We start from the raw sequence: 22,197 nt of genomic DNA, 5'->3' as shown, positions 1-22,197 counted from the left end.
AGAGGTCAAAGCACTTACCTTAAAAGCCAGGACGACACTAATAAAGAAAAGAATGATCACAACAAGGCATGTCGGATTTACAGAAAGGATCTCCTCCTTGTATGGAAAATTGGATGGCTGGAAGATAAACACAACGCTGTTAAAGCAGGGACGATCAGAAAATACTCAGTAATAAATCACACGTGTCAACCATTCTTGCACTCGAGAAGAGTGTTTCCAGCTGCGATCCTTCACAATATAAGACATTAATGCTGTAAAGGTCTGTTAGAGGCCAGAATTACATAAGGAAAAGCAGAGTTAGAGGACATGTTCAGTTTTATTACATTTATGTAAAATGAAAACTTTGAAGCCTCATGCTGGCACCGAATAGAGATGTTCACGACTGACATCTTTGTCATTGTTCACAAATTGAATGCAGACTTTGCATATATTTTTTAAGAAAAATATAGGAAAGGAACCTTAAGGCTATGTTCACACAGGGTTGATACGCTGCATCAAAGCACACAGCGTATCCGCCCTGTGCGCCACAGGGAATTCTGGACGAAAAACGGCACCAAACTGTGGAATGTCTGCACATAAAAAAAAAAGAGTTCATACTTACGTAGCCATGGAGACGCATCCCTCCGCTGTCCTGCAGCCCCGCCTCCTGGGATGACGTTTCATCCCATGTAACTGCTTCAGCCAGTCAAACGTCATCCCAGGAGGCCGGCCTGGACGAAGAAACAAACAATTCTGGGGTAAGTATAGAATTTCTTTTTCCTGGGTGCCATATTTATTGAGGCAGAATCGCTGCTTTTCCACCACAAAAAAAGCAACAACTGCTATTTCTTGCGGGTTTTACCTCCCATTAAATTCAAGGGGGGAAAACCCGCAACGAATAAGCAGCGATTACAAAGATACAATTAACATGCTGCGGATTAAAAAACGGCACCGCAGGTCCAATGAAATACAGCCAAATTGCAGCGCTAGACATACCATAAAAGGGAGATCGATGGGATTAACTATCTGGGACCCTCAATGATTCCATAAATTAGGGTGTTTCATCACATGCATCTCATGAAGACAATCCCCTTACATCTGCCCAGTGCAAATGGCCTTCTTAAAGGAGGGTCCCCTACTCGAGACCCCGCATTATAAGCCACAAAGAGCGGTACTCGCTCTGTTGGACATGACCAATCCATATATTACATGGTCGGTCATTTATTTGAATGTCTGGCATATATTACTACATTTCATCTGCAGATGCAGATTTACGGTTTCTTTACAGTTTGAAAAATGGGACTTGCGGTGATCAACTGAACACTGGGTCATTTTATATTATCATGAGGTAACCCTTAAAAGCTGACACCGCCCAACCTTCCCAATTCAGATTGATGGCGCAATCAGCTCCTAAATTAATTCTGGTTCAGGGAGATGTAAACTAACCCTCTTAGTACCCATTAATTTAACTTTCTTGGTGCATCATGTAGATGCCCCTGTTTATAGGGCACCAGTCTCATTACAGGTGCATATGCAACAACTAAGAACACACTTTATATAAGTCCAATGCGAATGACTACATTTTGTTCAATGCACGCACAGAAAACGATGGCAGTTATCCGCCCCATTACTGAAGAGAGTTGGTATTTATATGCACAGGCCTGCTCTATGATATCATCTGACATTAAACTGATGCACAAAAACTGAACATAGGAAATGTCATAAAGCAGAACGAAACAATACAGTAAATTAAAACCGGCAAAAATCACATAATAATGACAATGATGATGGAGAGTCACATTTAACATTTCTGTAAGACTTTGATCCCATTTGTATTTTTGTGATAGGTATTTTGTTGGATTGTGAAGTAGGAATCACACCTGGGTCCTGGTACCTGAGAGGGGCCAAAGAAGACACCAGTATTATAAATGGCACATCACACAGTAGGTGGGGGCCCTGTTACAGATTTCGGATTGGGTCCAGAAGCTTTAAGCTTTACCTCCTTACAAATATTGGTTTGCAATTTCTGTTTCAATTATATCCATATTGACTTTAATGGTAAAGTAAAAAGTATAGTATATATAGAATTCATGATTACTTTGACTTTTATTTCTGGGTATCTATAGGGCGCTCTTATAAAGGTAAGCTAGAAGGTGCCAACACACCCACTAAGGGGACTCAGTAGTGCCAACATGGCTCTTATATTGTCTCTTACGATTGCACAGACTCAAGCAGGTCCCAGTATCTCTTAGAATGTACATTAAAAAGTCTACATTTGTTTGTAGATTAAGAAAAAAAAAAAACAACCAAAAAAATACATGTATTTTCTTTTCGTGCAGTTATTTCTCAGGCTGCCATCTATATTGATTTCAATTAAAAGCTAAATAAGAGGAGCAGCTAGCTACTTCCTCTATCAATGATGTCGCCATTGAACTGCACTTCGTAGCATTTCTGTTTTCTACGTTTACAGGCTATAAATTAAGGTAAAGGATGTGGTTTCTCTGACACATCAACTGAGAGAGAGAGTGAGTTAGTAAATGAGTGGTGGGGATTATCCACTGGTTGATTGGTGATTGGATAACACAGAAAATAACACCATAAGAACTAATAGGGATGGTAATGGTAGTGGTCAGACAGCTACTTCCTGTGTAGGAAACTGAAGGCAGAAGACATGTAAAGCACAAACAGCTGGACTCATATTAGAGGGTGTGCCCACAGTTACTTCACACATGCAATTAGGAGCATTTTCAAGTTTTCACTAAACCTCAGGACTTGGATGTTATGTCACGTTTAGTGGTACATGTACTATTTCAGTGATTTCAATCACGGGGGCTACATGAAAGCAAACTCTGTAAACAATGAATGAAGCAATGGGACGTCATGGTGCTCATCCCAGAGTTCTAATAGATGTTCATGATAAGCTAATATTATACCTATTCACAAGAAGGGTAGTATAGTAGAATCTGGTAACTATGGTTGGTGATTAGTCCCACAGGGTTGTCAATAGGCATGGCCTTTGTGTGCCAAATGGAAAACCTTGCCCTGGACTTGGTTAACTTATGCAAATGGTCAAATGAATAGAAGCTGTAGTTTAATGTAAAAGAATACAAAGGGGAATAATGAATAATTTGGCTATTCCAACAATTTATCACCTATACACAGGATAGGTGATATATGTTTGATGCATCCCCCACCAGTCAGACCCCCGACAATTAGACATTATCCCCTATCCTGTGTATAGGTGATACATTTTTATTAGGAGACAATGAAACGTGGGATGTGGAAAATAATTAATGTAATGGGTCACCTGGGTTTGGGGTGATGAGTACCCTGGATCCTCTCACCCTCCCACTATTACCATCTCTTCGCCCCCCTTGAAAGAGCTTTTTGAGTATTACCTGATCTTGGCAACATAATGGGAACTGACAAGGAAATCAGCTTCTGATTTTTATAACTATTTAACCTAAAATATTTTTTGACCTTGGAATAAGATGTGTCAGAGTAAAAGAATGAAAAAATCCCACAATTTTTATTTTGTCTATAGTGTTTACTCTATAACTCTGCAAGCTAAGCAGTAATATTACAATTATTTTATTCCTACAAAGATCTCTGCCAGCACTCTAGAGAAGTTTTGGAAGAACAGCCAAGAGGTTCACATTACTTGTACGACACAGACTATCTATTGCAATAAAGAACAGTTACTGGCCAGCACAATCTGCAGATGCTCTTTCGAAGACTTGAGAGAACAATTCATTAGCAAAGCAGGAACATCATCAGAAAGGAACAGCTGGTGAGAAAAACACTTTCACAGTCTTTGCTTTTTTCTTCTCCTTGTCCTTCCTATGGACGTCTGCTAAAATACCTTGGAGGTTCTTCAGTCAATTAAAGTAAAAAAATGTGCCAGGATTTTCTGTTTTATTCTGCCAAAATACAGTATGCCTCAGTCACACCCTGAGACTCACCGAGTGGTCATGTGACCTGATGATGTCATCTAAACATAAACTGTAGCATAGATACAATGTTACTGTTGGAAAAAGCACAATATTCTAATGTTACAGAGGGTCAGCAGAGAAAATAAGCTAACTGTACAGAGCATTACATACTGTATGCTTTACATATGTAATACACTACATGTTATAGTTCGGTCCCTCTGTGCGCTGATATCAGGGCCACAGCTGCGGAGGGAGGAATGTTTTTACTTATACTTCCATATATTCTGTATATGGATGTATGGATGGGCTATGTGCACAAAAATTTATGTTTATATCATGTCCATATAGCTACATACTACTCTCCTGGAACAGCAGCCAAGTCTATCAGGCGCTGAGACACCGGGACTGATGAGCACTTCCTTCATTGGCCCCATCATCTGGAAGTGTGTGATGGTTCCCAGGAGTGAAAAGCACTGCATGCTATAGGGGCAAGGAGAGGTAACCTGGGGGGTCTAGTATGCAGTCGCAAAACAATTTGGAGTATGGTGTCTAAATTTATTTTTGGGTATGGAGTTTGCTTTTTATTTTTAAGGCTTTATTTATTTTGGGGTCTGAATTTATTTTGGGGATCTGGTCTAGGCTCTGAATTTATTTGGGGGTCTGGTTTGAGGTCTAAATTTATTTTGGCGTCTAGTGTTTGAATTTATTTTGGGATCCGGGTCTGAATACACTTTGGGGTTTGAGGTCATTGTTCATTTTGGGATCTGAGTCTTGGGTCTGAATTGATTTTGATACGTTTCATGTAATTTCCCATGATATCACTACACAAAAGTTTGATATAGCCACTTATATGAACAGGCAGGGCCGGTTTTAGGGGTGTGTGACCTGTGCCAGTGCACAGGGCGCTGCACCCTCCCAGCATGTAGGGGGCCCCACTGGGCTCTGCCTCTGCCCTTGGTTACACACACACGGAAAAAACAAGAGCAGAGGAATGAAGAGAAGAGGAGGATGCTCAGCTCACAGCCTGCCCCTGCAAGAAACCTGTGAGCCTGTCAGCAAGGAGTGATGGTAAGTGCTCATGTGTTTATATGTGTGTCTATATGTGCCTGTGTTCGTATGTGTATATGTTCCAGTATGTGTGTGTATATGTGTGCCTGTGTGTCTATATATGTGTCTACATGTGTACTTATGTGCCTGTGTGTGTGTGTGTGTGTGTAAGTGTGTGCTTCTGTGTGTGTGTGTCTGTGTGTGTGTAAGTGTGTGTTTCTGTGTGTGTGTGTGTGTGTGTGTGTGTGTGTGTGTATATATATGTATATATATATATATATATGTATATATATATATATATATATATATATATATATACACAGTCCAAGAGCAGATAAACACAGCACTCCACAGATCAAGAAAATCAGGCCATGTGCTCGTCACCTGGGGATGAATCAATTCCCCTTCTTTTTAGATAGATACCAGCATAGAACGTAGTAACGGCACCAGGACTTCAAGGCAGATGAAAAACAGGGTGGATTTATTTACCTCAACAAATAACAGGTGTTATTTGTTGAGGTAAATAAATCCACCCTGTTTTTCATCTGCCTTGAAGTCCTGGTGCCGTTACTACGTTCTATGCTGGTATCTGTAAATATATATATATATATATATATATATATATATATATATATATATATATATATACACTACCGTTCAAAAGTTTAGGGTCACTTAGAAATTTCCTTATTTTTGAAAGAAAAGCAAAGTTTTTTTCAATGAAGATAACATCAAATTAATCAGAAATATATTCTATACATTGTTAATGTGTTAAATGACTATTCTAGCTGCAAACGTCTGGTTTTTAATGCAATATCTACATAGGTGTATAGAGGCCCATTTCCAGCAACCATCACTCCAGTGTTCTAATGGTACATTGTGTTTGCTAACTATGTTAGAAGGCTAATGGATGATTAGAAAACACTTGAAAACCCTTGTGCAATTATGTTAGCACCACTGTAAACAGTTTTTCTGTTTAGAGGAGCTATAAAACTGACCTTCCTTTGAGCTAGTTGAGAATCTGGAGCATTACATTTGTGGGTTCGAAAAAACTCTCAAAATGGCTAGAAAAAGAGAGCTTTCATGTGAAACTCGACAGTCTATTCTTGTTCTTAGAAATGAAGGCTATTCCATGCGAGAAATTGCCAAGAAACTGAAGATTTCCTACAACGGTGTGTACTACTCCCTTCAGAGGACAGCACACACAGGCTCTAACCAGAGTAGAAAGAGAAGTGGGAGGCCCCGCTGCACAACTGAGCAACAAGACAAGTACATTAGAGTCTCTAGTTTGGGAAATAGACACCTCACAGGTCCTCAACTGGCAGCTTCATTAAATAGTACCCGCAAAACGCCAGTGTCAACGTCTTCAGTGAAGAGGCGACTCCGGGATGCTGGCCTTCAGGGCAGAGTGGCAAAGAAAAAGCCATATCTGAGACTGGCTAATAAAAGGAAAAGATTAATATGGGCAAAAGCACACAGACATTGGACAGAGGAAGATTGGAAAAAAGTGTTATGGACAGACGAATCGAAGTTTGAGGTGTTTGGATCACACAGAAGAACATTTGTGAGACGCAGAACAACTGAAAAGATGCTGGAAGAGTGCCTGACGCCATCTGTCAAGCATGGTGGAGGTAATGTGATGGTCTGGGGTTGCTTTGGTGTGGGTAAAGTGGGAGATTTGTACAAGGTAAAAGGGATTTTGAATAAGGAAGGCTATCACTCCATTTTGCATCATGCCATACCCTGTGGACAGTTCTTGATTGGAGCCAATTTCATCCTACAACAGGACAATGACCCAAAGCACACCTCCAAATTATGCAAGAACTATTTAGGGAAGAAGCAGGCAGCTGGTATTCTATCTGTAATGGAGTGGCCAGCGCAGTCACCAGATCTCAACCCCATAGAGCTGTTGTGGGAGCAGCTTGACCGTATGGTACACAAGAAGTGCCCATCAAGCCAATCCAACTTGTGGGAGGGGCTTCTGGAAGCATGGGGTGAAATTTCTCCCGATTACCTCAGCAAATTAACAGCTAGAATGCCAAAGGTCTGCAATGCTGTAATTGCTGCAAATGGAGCATTCTTTGACGAAAGCAAAGTTTGAAGGAGAAAATTATTTCAAATAAAAATCATTATTTCTAACCTTGTCAATGTCTTGACTATATTTTCTAGTCATTTTGCAACTCATTTGATAAATATAAGTGTGAGTTTTCATGGAAAACACAAAATTGTCTGGGTGACCCGAAACTTTTGAATGGTAGTGTGTATATATATATATATATATATATACATATATATATATATATATATATATATGTATATATATATATATATATATATATATATATATATATATACACGCCTCTGTGTGTCTTTATATGTGCCTGTGTGGGTATAGTTATCAGAATGTGTTATCTGTGGTGTTACATGGTCTGCAGGTAAGTTCTAAATTATCTGTACTCAGAGAGTTGTCACTATGTTATCTGTGGTGTTACATGGGACTGCAGGAGGTAACATCCCCTACATTATCTGTACTCAGAGAGGTATCACTGTGTGTTATCTGTGGTGTTACATAGGACTGCAGGTAACACTACTACATTATCTGTATATATGTGACTGTGTGGGTATATATGGGTCTGTATATGAGTATGTGTTTGTGCTTGTACAGTATTTATGTGCCTGTATGTCTATTTATGTGCCTTTATGTATTTTTATATGTTCCTGTCTGTGTGTTTATGTGCCTGTGTGTGTGTATATGTGTCTGCATGTCTATATATATATATTTACATTTATGTGTGTATATATTCCAGAATGTGTGTATATATATTTGCCTGTTTGTCTAAATATGTGCCTTTATGTATGTACAGTATATATGTACCAGTATGTGCGTGTCTTTATATGTGGTTAATTTTTGGTTTGTAGAGGGCAACGATAGAGAGTCCCCCAAAGGGTGCCATTCAACCTAAGGCCGGCCCTGTGAATAGGTATATATAACTAAATACTGATCCAATCCCCCCCCCCCCCCCCCCCCCCGACACACACACAGATCAGTGTTTGGGGACGATGAGTCCATTTTACCTAGGCTTTGTGGAATATAAGCTGTCTTCGAGGCTGTAAAACATGATATTTTTGGTTTATACATCAGTTATAACTTGTGCTGCATTTCACTGTGAGTAGAATTGAACATCTGTGCTCAGCATTTCTGAGTAAAAATTTGGAACAAGTGACGCCATGCTCAGACCACACTGAACAGCAGCTCCAGGGAACAGCTTAATGTCCTAGAATCTCTGCCCATTCTGTGTCTGATAGTTAGGACATTGCTTATGTGATGTCAAAATTGGGCACTTTTTTCAATGTTAGACAACATTGTGCATATAAGAACAACAAATTACTGCTGGATACGGCCTATAAATATTCAGTTACCAGAGTATGATATTAACTGCAAAATAACTGTAATAGAAAAGTAATGCCTAAGATAAATTGGACACACGGGGGGAATTTATTAAGACTGGTGCTTCATACCCATTTTCTACCCATTTATAAATAAGTGAAAGCCTCTTAATAAATGTGGAACAATTTCTGAGCAGCGTCAGGGACTTATATTAAATGCAGCACTTCAACATCTTTAGAGCTGTGTCACATACAATGTTCTGATGCTGCCCGGCGTTATTACATTGTATGAGCCACGCTGAATTGATAAGAAAGCCGGAGGGGAGAATTTTTTTTTTGTCCAATGGGGGAAGAGGTAGTCTAAGGCTATGTTCACACGGAGTATTTTGAGGGAGGAATATCTGCCTCAAAATTCCGTTTGGAACTTTGAGGCAGATATTCCTCTCCCTGCACGCCGATTTTCGCGACAATTATCGCGCCGTTTTTCGCCCGCGGCCATTGAGCGCCGCGGGCATAAAACAGCGAGAGATACGCTTTCTCCTGCTTCCCATTGAAGTCAATGGGAGGTCAGAGGCGGAAGCGCCCGAAGATAGGGCATGTCGCTTCTTTCTTTTTACTGCTCGCGGGAAAAAGACGCCGACGCCTCCCATTGAAATCAATGGGAGGCGTTCTCGGGCGGTTTTTGCCGAGTTTTGCGACGCGGTTTCCGCGTCAAAAAACTCGGCAAAATACCCCGTGTGAACATAGCCTAATTGAGCAGGAGCAAGGTAGGATCCAAGCTCGGGCATCTACCTTGCTATGCCCCATAGAGTGGAATCTACGCCAGCTAGGAGCTGGCATAGATTTCCTCTATAATTTACACCAGTTTTCGGCCATAAATCATAATAAGTTTGTCGGGCCTCGGTGGCCACGCCACCATCCCCGAGGCCACGACCCCTTCTCACAAAAGTGGCGAGGGTAGCGGAAAGGACAAAAGTTTCAATTTGTACTGCAAATTGCAACTTTTTGGTCCTTTTGCGAATTTTGCGAATTTTGCGAATTTTCAATATCAGAAGACTGGCGTAAAAGTATTGATAAATTACCCCCCATGGAGTACCAAGATCATAGATAGTCTCGAATCCGTGGGGAACAGTAGGCAGATGAGATGACATTATAACATCAAATAATTATTGGTACATCTTATAGGCATTCAGTTAAGAAGACGTAAATGTGGTTCTCAGGGACATTAACATTAAAAGCCTATCCTTAGAATAGATCATCAATGTTTGATCTGTTGGGGTCCAGCCTCCGGGAGGCACTGTGCCTCTGTAAACAATGAAGGGGACATGCAAGTACCATAGCCCCTCCACTGGCTGATTGGCAAAGGTCGAATCCCCCGCTGATCAAACATTTATGGCCTATACGAAGGGTAGGCCATCAATGTTAATGCCCCAAAATATAACAGCATAAGGGCCAGTACACACTGAGCTTTTTGACGCGGAAACTTCGTCGGAAAACACGCCACAAAATGTGCCAAAAGACTTCCAAAAATGCCTCCCATTGATTTCAATGGGAGGCGGAGGCGTTTTTTTCCCGCGAGCGGAAAAACTGTCCCGCAGGAAAAAGAAGCGATATGCCCTATCTTCGGGCGTTTACGTCTCTGACCTCCCATTGACATCAATGGGAGGCAGAGAAAGCGTATTTTGTGGCGTTTTTTGTTGCAGCGCTCAATGGATGCGGGCGAAAACCGCGGCAAACGATGTGCAGGCAGATCAAAATCTGCCTCAAAATTCCAGACGGAATTTTGAGGCAGAATTTTCTGCCTGCAAAAAACTCTGTGTGAAACCGGCCTTAGGCTATGTTCACAGGGAGTATTTTGGAGGAGGAATATCTGCCTCAAAATTCAGTTTGGAACTTTGAGGCAGATTTTCCTCTCCCTGCACGCCGATTTTCGCTGCGATTTTCGTGCCGTTTTTCGCCCGCGGCCATTGAGCGCCGCGGGCATAAAACACCGTGAAATACGCTTTCTCTGCCTCCCATTGAAGTCAATGGGAGGTCAGAGGCGTAAACGCCCGAAGATAGGGCATGTCGCTTCTTTTTCCCACGAGGAAGTTTTACTGCTCGCGGGAAAAAGACGGCGACGCCTCCCATTGAAATCAATGGGAGGCGTTTTCGGGCCGTTTTTGCCGACTTTTGCGACGCGGTTTCCGCGTCAAAAAACTCGGCAAAATACTCCGTGTGAACATAGCCTTAGTGTTGGAAAGGATACTAAACGCACTGTTTTTGTCTTAAGCGGATCTGTTATAGAAACAGAAATTGATGTGACATTTTTTTATTTACTTTTTGTGTGTGTGTTTTGCTCTGTTCTCTGGCTCAAAAAAAAAAAGAAACATTCCAAAAACAAACAAAAAAAAAACAGCAACTCACATGAGATAAATACTGCTAAAAAGCAGTGTGTTATCTGGGCTTAAAACAAATAAAGATATACTAAGAAATTAATCAGAACAGTAATTAGAATTTTTAGATGAAAGAAAAAACAAAAAACAAAATGGTATTCAAGCGTGGACATTCGCTTTAAGGGTGGATTTACACGAACGTGTGCGTTTTGCGCACGCAAAAAACGCGGCGTTTTGCGTGCGCAAAAGGCACTTGTCAGCTCCGTGTGTCATCATCATATGATGCGTGGCTGCGTGCTTTTCACGCAGCCGCCATCATTATGACACTCCGTTTGGATGTTTGTAAACAGAAAAGCATGTGGTGCTTTTCTGTTTACATTCATTCTTTTACTGCTGTTGCGCGAATCACGCGCGTCCCACGGAAGTGCTTCCGTGTGGCGTGCGTGATTTTCACGCACCCATTGACTTCAATGAGTGCGTGATGTGCACTCACGCTGCGCAAAAATCACGGACAGTCTGCATTACCCCATAGACTAGCATAGGTCCGTGCGACCCGCGTGAAAACCACGTGGGTTGCACGGACGTAAATCACGTTCGTGTAAATCCGCCCTAAGGTTGATGCTGCACTGCAACATTTGTTGGCGCACAAGTCACCGTTAAAGAGGCTGTCACTACTTTAGTAATGCCCAATCTCCCAGCTAACCTAATAGGCGATGTCACACTGATAATACTAGTGAAAATTGTGTCCCAAAAAGTTTATTATTATAAAAGTTATGAGCTTTTTTCTAAGTATGCAAATGAGGGCATACTATAAAAGTGGGTGTCAACACCAGCGATTTTCCTATAGGTGGAGATACCTCACAGCCTCTGATCTGTCCTATCAGCATGAAGCTGCTTCACACAGTGTGAGAGACTGAGGCTGGAGGGAAAGGGGACACTTTAAACAGCCATATCTCAGACTGTGGTCCACCTAAAACAGTTCTGGTGGCATATGAAAGATGAGATTCTAATCTTTCATATATCACCAGGATCGCAGTTCTAGCTGTGACACAACTGGAGATATTGCCAGTTGAATACACAGTCAGGAATGGAAGCTGTATACTATATGATCACGCTGTGTTGCTCGGCAGGGAAGGGGAAGAAGCTGTTTGCTGATTGGACAGCGTCATACAGAAAACATTACACCACCCAAAGTAAAAAGAAAGTCACTTCCCATTTCGCTCTTAGAGCCACATTAGCATATTTTATCATAACTTTGCAAATGATAAAAGTTTTAAAAAAATAAATAAAAATCACACTGTAGTTATCAGCATCATAGCGCCTATTAGATTAGTTAGGAGATAGGGCGTTAATAAACTAGTGACATTACCACAACATGACTTTATGGATGACTTCCAAAAAGCCTCAGGTTTCGTTCACATAGTGCTAAAAAGGCAACAAAAACGCACCATGTGCACCCAGCCTAAGAAAGTCTGACTTTTTGTAATTTTGCAATGTCACCCACGTTATGTAACAAATGGAGAAAGGCTTGACACATTTGTTTACATGCTTCATAATACCTGTTAATTTTTAGGTGCTTGCTTTTAAATGGATTTTTATGGGCTTTAATTTGGCACATTTCTCTTTCATAAATATTTTACATATAAACAAGTACAGACCTCTACCTGTATTCGTGGTTCCTGGCAATGTGATGTACAAAGTATTGGTGAAAGGAACGGCTCGAAATGATAATTATAATAAAATACACTTTTTTTTATTACTTAAAGGGAACCTTTCACCAGCATTTCACCTATTGAACTTATCCCTCACTGGCCGCTGCTATCAAAAGTTCATTACCGTTATCCCAGTGGCGTAGCTATAGGGGTCGCAGCGGTCGCAATTGCCCACGGCCCCCCGCACCACATCAATAAAAAGTTACTATAGTAACTCGGGCCGCGGGTCCGTTACTATAGTAACAGACTGTACTTACCATCCTGGTTCCGGATCGCAGCGGAGGTCCTGACGTCAAGCGCTATGCGCCGCACACAACATCGAGAGGACAGAACTTCCGCCGCGGCTAAAGAGGAAGGTAAGATTAGTATCCCTGACTGCTAAAGCTGATTGGCGGGGTCCGACTCCCAGGACCCGCCAATCAGCTGTTTTGAAGGGGCCGCAGCACTCGTACGAGAGCTGCTTCCCCTTCATTCCGGTCACTTCATCCCGGTCACACTGTGAATCGGAGTCGGCGATTCACAGTGTGAGCGAGTAGCGAAATGAAGGGGAAGCAGCTCTCGTACGAGTGCTGCGGCCACTTCAAAACAGGTGATTTTTGGGTCCCGGGAGACGGACCCCGACACATCAGCTATTGATGGCCTATCCTGAGGATAGGCCATCAATGTTTAGGGACTGGACAACCCCTTTAAGCCTACGATGTAGGATCCTGTCTGCTGGGCCCTGTATCTAAGCCAATCACATGGTAGGCTCAGATACATGGCCCATGTGTGATCCTGTCTGATGGGCCCTGTATATAAGGCTACCACACTGTAGGTTTAGATACAGGGCCCCAGCATACAGTAATCTTATACTGTATAAGATTACTGTCTGCTGGACTCTGTATCTAAGCCTACCTTGTGGTAGGCTTAGATACAGGGTCCCACAGACAGTATCACAAATGGGCCCTGTATCTAAGCCTAACACATGTGTTACTAATCTTTTTTTTGTGTGTTTTCTTACAGGTTCGGTCGTTGCACTACGTCGGATTCCAGGACTACTTCGATTACGGCTTTTTTTTTATTATCAATAAAATGGTTAATGAGGGTTGTGTGGGTTTTTTTATTTCAATAAAATATTTTTTCTATGTCTTTGTGGTTTTTTTTTAAACTATATTACTACCGCTTTAGTAATGGCCACCGGCTGATTGACAGCATCCATTGCTAAGGCGGGGCTTAGTGTTAGCCGGTGCAGAGGCTAACACTAACCCCCTTTATTACCCCGGTACCCACCGCCACCAGGGGTGCTGGGAAGAGCCGGGTACCATCCAGTACTTGACCATCTGTAGTGATGGTCGGCCACTGGGGCGGCCGCAGGCTGGTATTATCAGGAGGGGAAAGGCCAAAAACAGTGGCCCTTCCCACCCTGATGATGCTAGGCTGCTGCTGCTTTATTGTATCTGGCTGGTTATGAAAAATGTGGGGGACCCCACGTCATTTAAAAAAAATAAAATAAAAAATAATTGGAAAGAACGATGTGGGGTCCACCCAATTTTCATAACCAGCCAGATACAACACAGCAGCAGCAGGCAGCATTACCAGGGTGGTAGGTGCCACTGTTTTTGGCCTTCCCCAGCCGAATACTACCAGCCTGCAGCCGCCACGGTGCCTGCCCGTCACTACAGATGGTCGGGTACTGGTTCGTACCCGGCTCTTCCCAGTACCCCTGGTGGCGGTGGGTACCGGGGTAATAATGGGGGCTAGTGTTGGCCTTTGCACCGACACACATTAAGCCCCACCTTAGTAATGGAGGTTGTTAATCAGCCAGCGGACATTACTAAGGCAGTGATAATAAAGTTTAAAAAGATACAAGCACATACAAAAAATATTTTATTGAAATAAAAAATAAAAAAACGCTGACATTGAAGTCCTCGTATCCGAAGTCCAACAACCGAACCTGTAAAAAAAACACAAACACACAAAAATAATCAGTAACACATAAAGAAGAAAAATTATTATTCTTACCTTTCCTGGGTCCAGCACTGGAGCCGCAATGTCAGCGAGCTGAGTCCTGTATCTAATCCGATCATGTGTGATACTGTCTGCTGGGCCCTATATCTAATCCTATTATGTGTGATACTGTCTGCTGAGCTACTGTATCTAATCCTATCATGTGTGATACTATCTGCTGAGCCACTGTATCTAATCCTATCATGTGTGATACTGTCTGCTGAGCCACTGTATCTAATCCTATCATGTGTGATACTGTCTGCTGAGCCACTGTATCTAATCCTATCATGTGTGATACTATCTGCTGGGCCCTATATCTAATCCTATCATGTGTGAAACTGTCTGCTGAGCCATTGTATCTAATCCTATCATGTGTGATACTGTCTGCTGAGGCAGTGTATCTAATCCTATCATGTGTGATACTGTCTGCTGGGCCTTATATCTAATCCTATCATGTGTGATACTGTCTGCTGGGCCACTGTATCTAATCCTATAATGTGTGATACTGTCTGCTGAGCCACTGTATCTAATCCTATCATGTGTGATACTGTCTGCTGAGCCACTGTATCTAATCCTATCAATAGTTTATAGGGTCGTAGTGCTATAGATATGCTATGCTGTCTCCTATACACACATTTTTTTTGGGCGGACACATATGTATTGGGGCTATTTCCCCTGACATTTTAAGACCTTAGTGACGCCCCTGGCTGCTAGTGCTGCATTGTTGGGTCACTTAGGAGACCCAGCAATGCAGCTGAAAGCTGAGGACCGTCGGCCACGAGAAGTTTGCGGGGCGGGGGGGGGGGACCCAATAAGAACTTTTGAATCGGGGCCCATGAGATTTAGCTATGCCTCTGCGTTATCCCCTCTCCTAAACTCCTCCTCCGACTGTAAATAACGGTCTGCAAACATTTTGCGCTTTTTATTGTAATAATCCGGTGTCCCTTTGGGCGCACATACCAGAAGAGGACATCAATGCACAAGCGCGGGATTTTGTATGCTGTGGGAAGGCGAGGAGCTGTCAATCAAAAGTAAGGAGGCCGGTAAACTCGGAAAGACTTGAGGAATGAAGATATGACTCTTTTCAAACGAAGGTATGAACCTTTTACGCTCATTAGCAAATGGTGTGGGAACACAAAAAACTGAATACTAAAGCTACAGAGCCGACTAAGAAGACAATTATATGTTATATAGAAATGATTTTTCACCCACTACCACCAGGTATTGCTGGTTTAATATGTGAAATAGGTGACCACTACCGGACAACTGATGACCTATCCACCGGATAGGTCATCAGTATATGATCGGTGTGGGTCCGACACCTGGACCCCAAACTGATCAGCTGTTCTGGCTGCCTGAAGGCACCAGATATCATTGCACAGTATGCAATGTACGGAGCCGGAAGCAGTTGGCGCTGTACATTGCATAGTGCTGCAGCTCGGCCGCTATTCTGTGACCGGGGCCATCTGCTTCCGGCATGGACTTCTGGTGCTCGAAGGCTGCAAGAGTGGCTGATCGGTGCGGGGTGCGGGTTGCGGACCCCCACAGGTCATCAGTTGTCCCTTTAAACGGGTTTCTATGCTTTGGACAATCCCTTTCTGCTGTATTGATCCCTTGTAATCAGCTGAAATCTGTGAGGGATCTTGGCAGCAATTGTTCAAATCCCCTGAAGTTCCACCACCAGGGGAAATTAAGCATTACACAATTTCCAATTAAAATAATGGGTTGTCCATGTAATGCACAGATGGGATGGGTCCTCCAGAGAGAGATGCTCTTTGTATCCACTCATGGATGAGGGTCCAGAAATGAGGGCTCATGGGGTTGTAGAGAACTAAAAACAAGTCTTCGTTTTTCTTCTCTCTCTTTTTTCTGAAACAATGGCACTCTTGTCCACGGGTTGTGTTTGGTATTGCAACTCAACTACATTCAGGTGAAATGGTTCTAAGCTGCAAAATCAGACACGGACCATGGACATGAGTGGCACTGTTTATGGGGGAAAAAAGTACGCCTTTCTTGTAATCTCATTTAACCCCTTTAATAAAACTGTGTCAACCTATTTCTGGGAAAAACCTTCATCAAACACGAATTTAAAAGCGAGTAGCTGGAGAACACCCGGTGACACACGAGAATACTTAAATGACATAAAACTCATTCTTTGCTACCATTTGTAGGTGAAGCAGAAGGGGACTGTGTGATTGCAGGAGATATTAAAGATCCTGCTTGGGAAGACATCCAAACCTTAACAAACACGATTTATGAAAACCAGACACCGCAGAGGAGAATGTTGGCCGAGATCCATGTGGAAATGAATTAAACAAAAACCCATTACAAAAATAGCAATAAAATCGGATTCTTGCAGATCTGTAAAACAGCAAAGCTTTCACATTTGTGATGGTCATTGAGACAGAGAACCGCTTTTAACCTGCGAGTCATGTTATGGAGACATGTTTCAAGGTTAAGTGACTGTCTAGATATCCATACATCTGACACATGATACTTGGTCACAAAGATCGCCAAAGCAAGAGGAATCAGAATTCATGGTCTTACATATCATATAGAGAAACATCTGAACTACAGAGAAATATTTTCATAGCTTAATGCAGGGGTCTTCAACACGTGGCTCTCAAGCGCTTTTAAACTACAACTCCCAACATGCACTGATAGTCCCACATGGGTCACTTAACATACATTGTTCCTCAGTTTGACACAAAAATCAACCCAAATGCCCATTTACTAGGGGCGTTAGTCCAGCAGAAGTCCAGGCCCCCCAGGGGGAAAAAAACTGCTGCTGCACAGCTCTGAAGCAGCAGAAGTTGTCAAAGCCACACCCCACCTCAGTCAGTGCTCTGTAGCTATCGGCTATATCTACAGCTCCTGCCCATTTAGCAGAATGCTGGAGACCTCTCTGTACAGTCTTCAATTGGATTCCCCCCGTGTTCAGGTACTGAGTACAGCGGATGTTTTCCCTGGAGGCTTGGACTTTTACGTTGTAAAAAGTAAGAATCACTTTCACAAAATGTCTTTTTACATATATATCTGTGAGTGTTATAATTTGTCCACTTTTGCAGCCCATGTTTTATTGCTCCAACGCATCAAAAAAAAAAAAGCCACTCCTGGGTTTACAGCTCCTATGCTCCTATTATGTGAATCCATGGCTACAGACTACAAACAAACCAAGTGTGTAGTCTGATCCTGAAGTCATGTGTTATTTCCGTCTATCCCCTCCTCTTTTACTGTCTGTAGGTTAGCAAGAAAAGGGGGGAGAGGAACACACTACCGCAGGATCAGACTAAACACAGGGTTGAGTGTATGGAACATATGGAAGATGTGACTTTGCCTTAAAGTTTTATACATTCACATGTTACTACTGATTTATGCACAAATAATATAACAGTAGGCACGCTTTAACTTTCTGGGCAGATCAGGAACAGTCAACAGCACTTAGCAAATAAGAATGCAGAAAAGGACATATTTACCAGTTGTCGCAGGTAGTCCTGAATGGTGTTAGGGTAGACAAGCACACTGACAGCAACCAGAGAATTGAGAGCAAAGTCAAATATTTGGTAACAAAAAAATGGGATAATCCAAGCTGCGTGTTGCTACATGGAATAAGAGAAAAGCAGTTAAAATCTCACAAATTCACTGTTTTCCAGCCAGTTACATTTATCCCCTATCCATGGAATAAGTGTTAAATATAATTCTGTAGATCGCTGAAATGGGGAGCTCCACTCCATCCTTCTCTCAATGATGGCTGCGGTTGGGAGGAGTTGTATGGAGTGGTAGCTGAGCATGCGCATCTGTTTCTATACCTCTCATACATTTGTAGAGCAGTCAAAACATCCATTGATGTAAGGCTCTTTTCACACCTGCGGTCGAAGCCTCCGTCTGCGGTTCTGTCGCTATTCTTGCTGTCCAAATGACGGAGACCCGAACAGAACTCAGACAGATCCCATTAGTCAATGGAGTCCATGGGGCATTGTTGGAATTTATCGTATGACAGATTCCGGTTATAAACGTAAAGCCACAATGAAGATAAAAACAGTCCTTAAGCGGTTTTTCAGGACTTTTATATTGATGGCCTATCCTTAGGATGGGTCATCAATATCAGATTGGTGGGGATCAAATTCCTCGTACCCCTTTCAAATTAATTGGAGTAAGTTGACATTGCTGCCACTCAAACCATTGGAGGGGCCACTGGTGGTGGGGGGAATTGCTGTACCTTGTGTTAAGGAATTTAAATATCTGGGGATTAAGGTCTCGGGGAGGGTGCAGGATTTTGTTGCGCTGAATGTGAAACCATTATTGGACAAACTAAAAGATAAGACCAGAATATGGCTTGGACTACCACTTTCAGGGCTAGGAAGAGCAAACCTGATTAAAATGATTCTGATGCCTCAGGTTCTTTATGTGGTGCATAATGCCCCAGTGTGGTTGCCTAAATATTGGTTCAGGAGAATACATAATCTGTTTAGGGACTTAGTGTGGAAAAGGGGGATCCCCAGGATTAAATTGGAAAAATTACAATTACCAACGGAAAAGGGAGGATTAGCTATTCCAAATGCGTGGATATATTACTTAGCAGCCCAAGCACAACATTTTAAAGGTTGGAAGAATAGGGAAGAGTGGGACTCTAGTGGGAAACTGGTGCATCATTTGAGTCGGGGCGAGGATATACTAGAGGCAATGGAGTCTCATAAACTGAGGAGGGAGGCGAAAGGGAAACCGACTTTGCTATTGATACATAGGGTCTGGTGGGAATGCAAAAAAATGCTGGGCGTTACTGGGTGCTCCAATTATATGCCTCTATGGGATAATCCATACTTATGGGAATTCCATATCTTGGACGGCTTTCAGGAGTGGGAACAAGCTGGGGTCAGATATGTATACCAGGTATATGAGGGGGGAAGTCTCAAATTGTTCTCACAGTTACAGGAGGAGTTTGGACTCCCACATCGGATGTTTTATCAATACCTCCAGTTGCGGCATGCGGCGCAGGCCCAGGGTAGATTGGTGGACTTGGGCTGCTCTACTATGGGAGTGATGGAGCAGGTATTGGGAGCAAAAGACACTAAAGGGATTATTTCTGTGATTTATGGTACATTACTTTCCAAATTCCTTGGAGACCCGATGGGGGTGATCAGATGCAAATGGGAAGAGGATGTGGGGAATATAACTGATGATGAGTGGGAGGAGATACTGGAATCGCCCAAAATGCTCTCCATTAATGTAGCACACAGGAGGTCACAACTTTTTCTCCTACATAGAGTGTACAGGACACCTAAGGTGTTAATGCAAATGAGACTCAGACCAACGTAGGAGTGTCCCAGGTGTTTGTTTGAGGGGGCAGACATGAAGCATATGTTCTGGAGTTGTCCGAAGCTGAATGATTACTGGAAGGAGGTTGGAGGCATGGTAGCGAGGGTATTTGGGAGAGATTTTCCGTTGGAACCTAAGATCTATGTGTTGGGCTGCATGGGGGAGGAGGGAGGTGATGGAGCTGAATTACTGGCCATAAAAAAGGTTTTGTATCATGCTAGGAAACTAATAGCAAAATATTGGTTGAATGCGGATCCCCCGGAGGGGTCTGAGCTAGTGGAATACGTTAATCACACGGTGGCATTGGAACATCGGATATACCTAAAACGTGGGGCAATACACAAATACGATAAGCAATGGGCAAAATGGGAACACAATTATGGCACTGCAGGGAGGTAGAATACACCTTAAGGTGGAATGATCAGGAGGCAAGTATGGATATATCAGTAGGAGGCAGGAGAGAGAATGGTTATAGGAGTCAGGGAAAGGAGGAGGTACTGCGGGGGGGGGGGGGGGGGAGTTGGGATGGAGGGAAGTGGGAGTTATGATACATATAACTGTATATGTTGTACAAAACTGAAAATGTATTGACGGTTGGAACCAAGTTAATGTACATGAGATGTATGATATATGTTGTATTATTAATAAAAACTGGTTTGATTTAAAAAAAAATTCCTCGTACCCCCACCGATCAGCTGACTGAAGGGTCCACAGTGACGAATACTGCGGCCTATTCATATTGTACCCGAAACATCGCCGTGCACATCCGTAGCGGTTTTGCCTTGAATTACAGCTCCAGTCCCATTCAAGTAAGGGATGCCAGGAGTCAGACTCCAGCCGATCTGATATTGCTGACCTATCCCAGGGATAGGCCTTCATCAATATTAAAACTCTGTGAAAACTCCTTTAATGGCTGGAATACCTCTAGAATTTACATTTTTATAAAAAAAAAAAAATTGTTTTGTATAACATCTTGTAACCTCAGTGTATGTCTTATCTAAGGCCGTTTTCAGACGAGCGTAATATGAGTGTAAAAATGCGTACGTATGGCGCTTTATTGGTTTAGTGTATGGAGAATCCCATAGCTACAGGAATTTGTTTACATGGAGTTTGTCAATCTAGTTTGCCTACTTATAAAGGGTAATTTGGCATTATGTATAAGGATCTGTTCACATCTGACTTCCGTTCACAATTATACAACGAATCCCAGCGGCCCCTGATGAACGCATTGAATTATAATGGGTTCTGTCGGGGTTTCCGTGGTTTTGCCATTTTTCAGTGAACTTTGTAATTCAACTCCTCGCCATTTTCAAGATTTCTGCTTGCTGCCAGTGAAAAGATGTGCACCTGTGTGAGACATGATCAGGATGGGTTTAAAGCCTCTGAATGTAGACAAGAATGTTTTGATTCACTGACAGCAAGCATAAATTTTGACAATGGTGAGGAATTTACATGCAAAGTTAATTAGAAAATGTAATCATTTTTCATTATAGAATGTATAAACTGTATTTACCTAAATCTAGAAACCCCGTTTCTGTATCATTTTAAAAATGTTGTCCATCTTTGCATTCTTGAAAGAAGCTACTTTACAAACCGTCTTGATTACAAATATTCAACCGTTTTGTGTCTGCAGCTTCTATGCAAATTTATGAATTACCAAAAGAATTATAAGATTATCTATCTCATAAACTGCTATTATGAAACTAACCGCAAGTGCTAAACTAAAGAGACCTAATAATCTATCACTATGTGCCCAATATCTCCAGAAATGTACAAGAATATAATATATTCTTAAAGGCTAAACTTTTGAAGACTTTTTTTTTTTTACTAAAACAATGTATTATAGTGTTTAATGCAACTTTGTTTTTTATTAAAAAATGTTTACTTTTTGAGATACAGCTTCTATGTATCCTGGATACATAGAAGCTGTATCTTACATTGAAACCCGAATCTGTCAAGTCAGCAGGACTGACGGCTTCGGTGCTAGCGGGTCCTGCGTATCTCTAACACGCAGGATCCAGTTTTTATCGATGAACTTAGATGTGATCGATACAGCTGGATATTTCCAGGTGTTTTTGAATACCTTGAGCAAGCTGCATTTTGATAAAAACACCACTGGTCCCCAAAACGCCACAAACCAAAACTCTGTGTATATAGACATTCTTATATTTTGCTATAAACTCCTGATAAATATCTGGCCACAAAGTTTTAGCCCCTAAAAAACAGCAAAAAGTGCTACTAAACGTGTGTGTGAATGGGCCCTAAGAAGGCCCAAGGAGAGTGGTGTGACGTAGAAGAGTTAAGGTAGCATTCAGATGAGGCAAAACGAAACCTTTAATTTACCTTGTAGGCGCCATATGTGGCCATTGCACAGATAAGAATCATTAAGAGTGAAATTGAAGTAGCGATGCACATATCTGGAAGAAAGATAAAAAGCAGAACAGACAAGATTAACAATATCTG

The 22,197-nt window shown here is 42.1% G+C and overlaps 1 protein-coding gene across 1 annotated transcript in view; it reads right to left on the bottom strand.

Moving 5' to 3' along the window:
• LAPTM4B (lysosomal protein transmembrane 4 beta) overlaps positions 1 to 22,197 on the bottom strand; it is a 79,680-nt gene that overhangs the window by 24,768 nt on the left and 32,715 nt on the right. Inside the window, exons 3-5 of the mRNA XM_075828043.1 lie at positions 22,078 to 22,151; positions 17,895 to 18,017; positions 19 to 117 (exon numbers count right to left, since the gene is read on the bottom strand). Of these exons, the coding sequence (XP_075684158.1) occupies positions 19 to 117; positions 17,895 to 18,017; positions 22,078 to 22,151 (296 nt within the window). The remainder of the gene's footprint in view (positions 1 to 18; positions 118 to 17,894; positions 18,018 to 22,077; positions 22,152 to 22,197) is intronic.

The sequence above is a fragment of the Rhinoderma darwinii genome, chromosome 5, assembly GCF_050947455.1.
Source record: "Rhinoderma darwinii isolate aRhiDar2 chromosome 5, aRhiDar2.hap1, whole genome shotgun sequence".
In the NCBI taxonomy this organism is placed as follows: Eukaryota; Metazoa; Chordata; class Amphibia; order Anura; family Rhinodermatidae; genus Rhinoderma; species Rhinoderma darwinii.
Note: the sequence above shows the minus strand (reverse complement) of the source record. Positions and strands in the feature narration are given on the sequence as shown.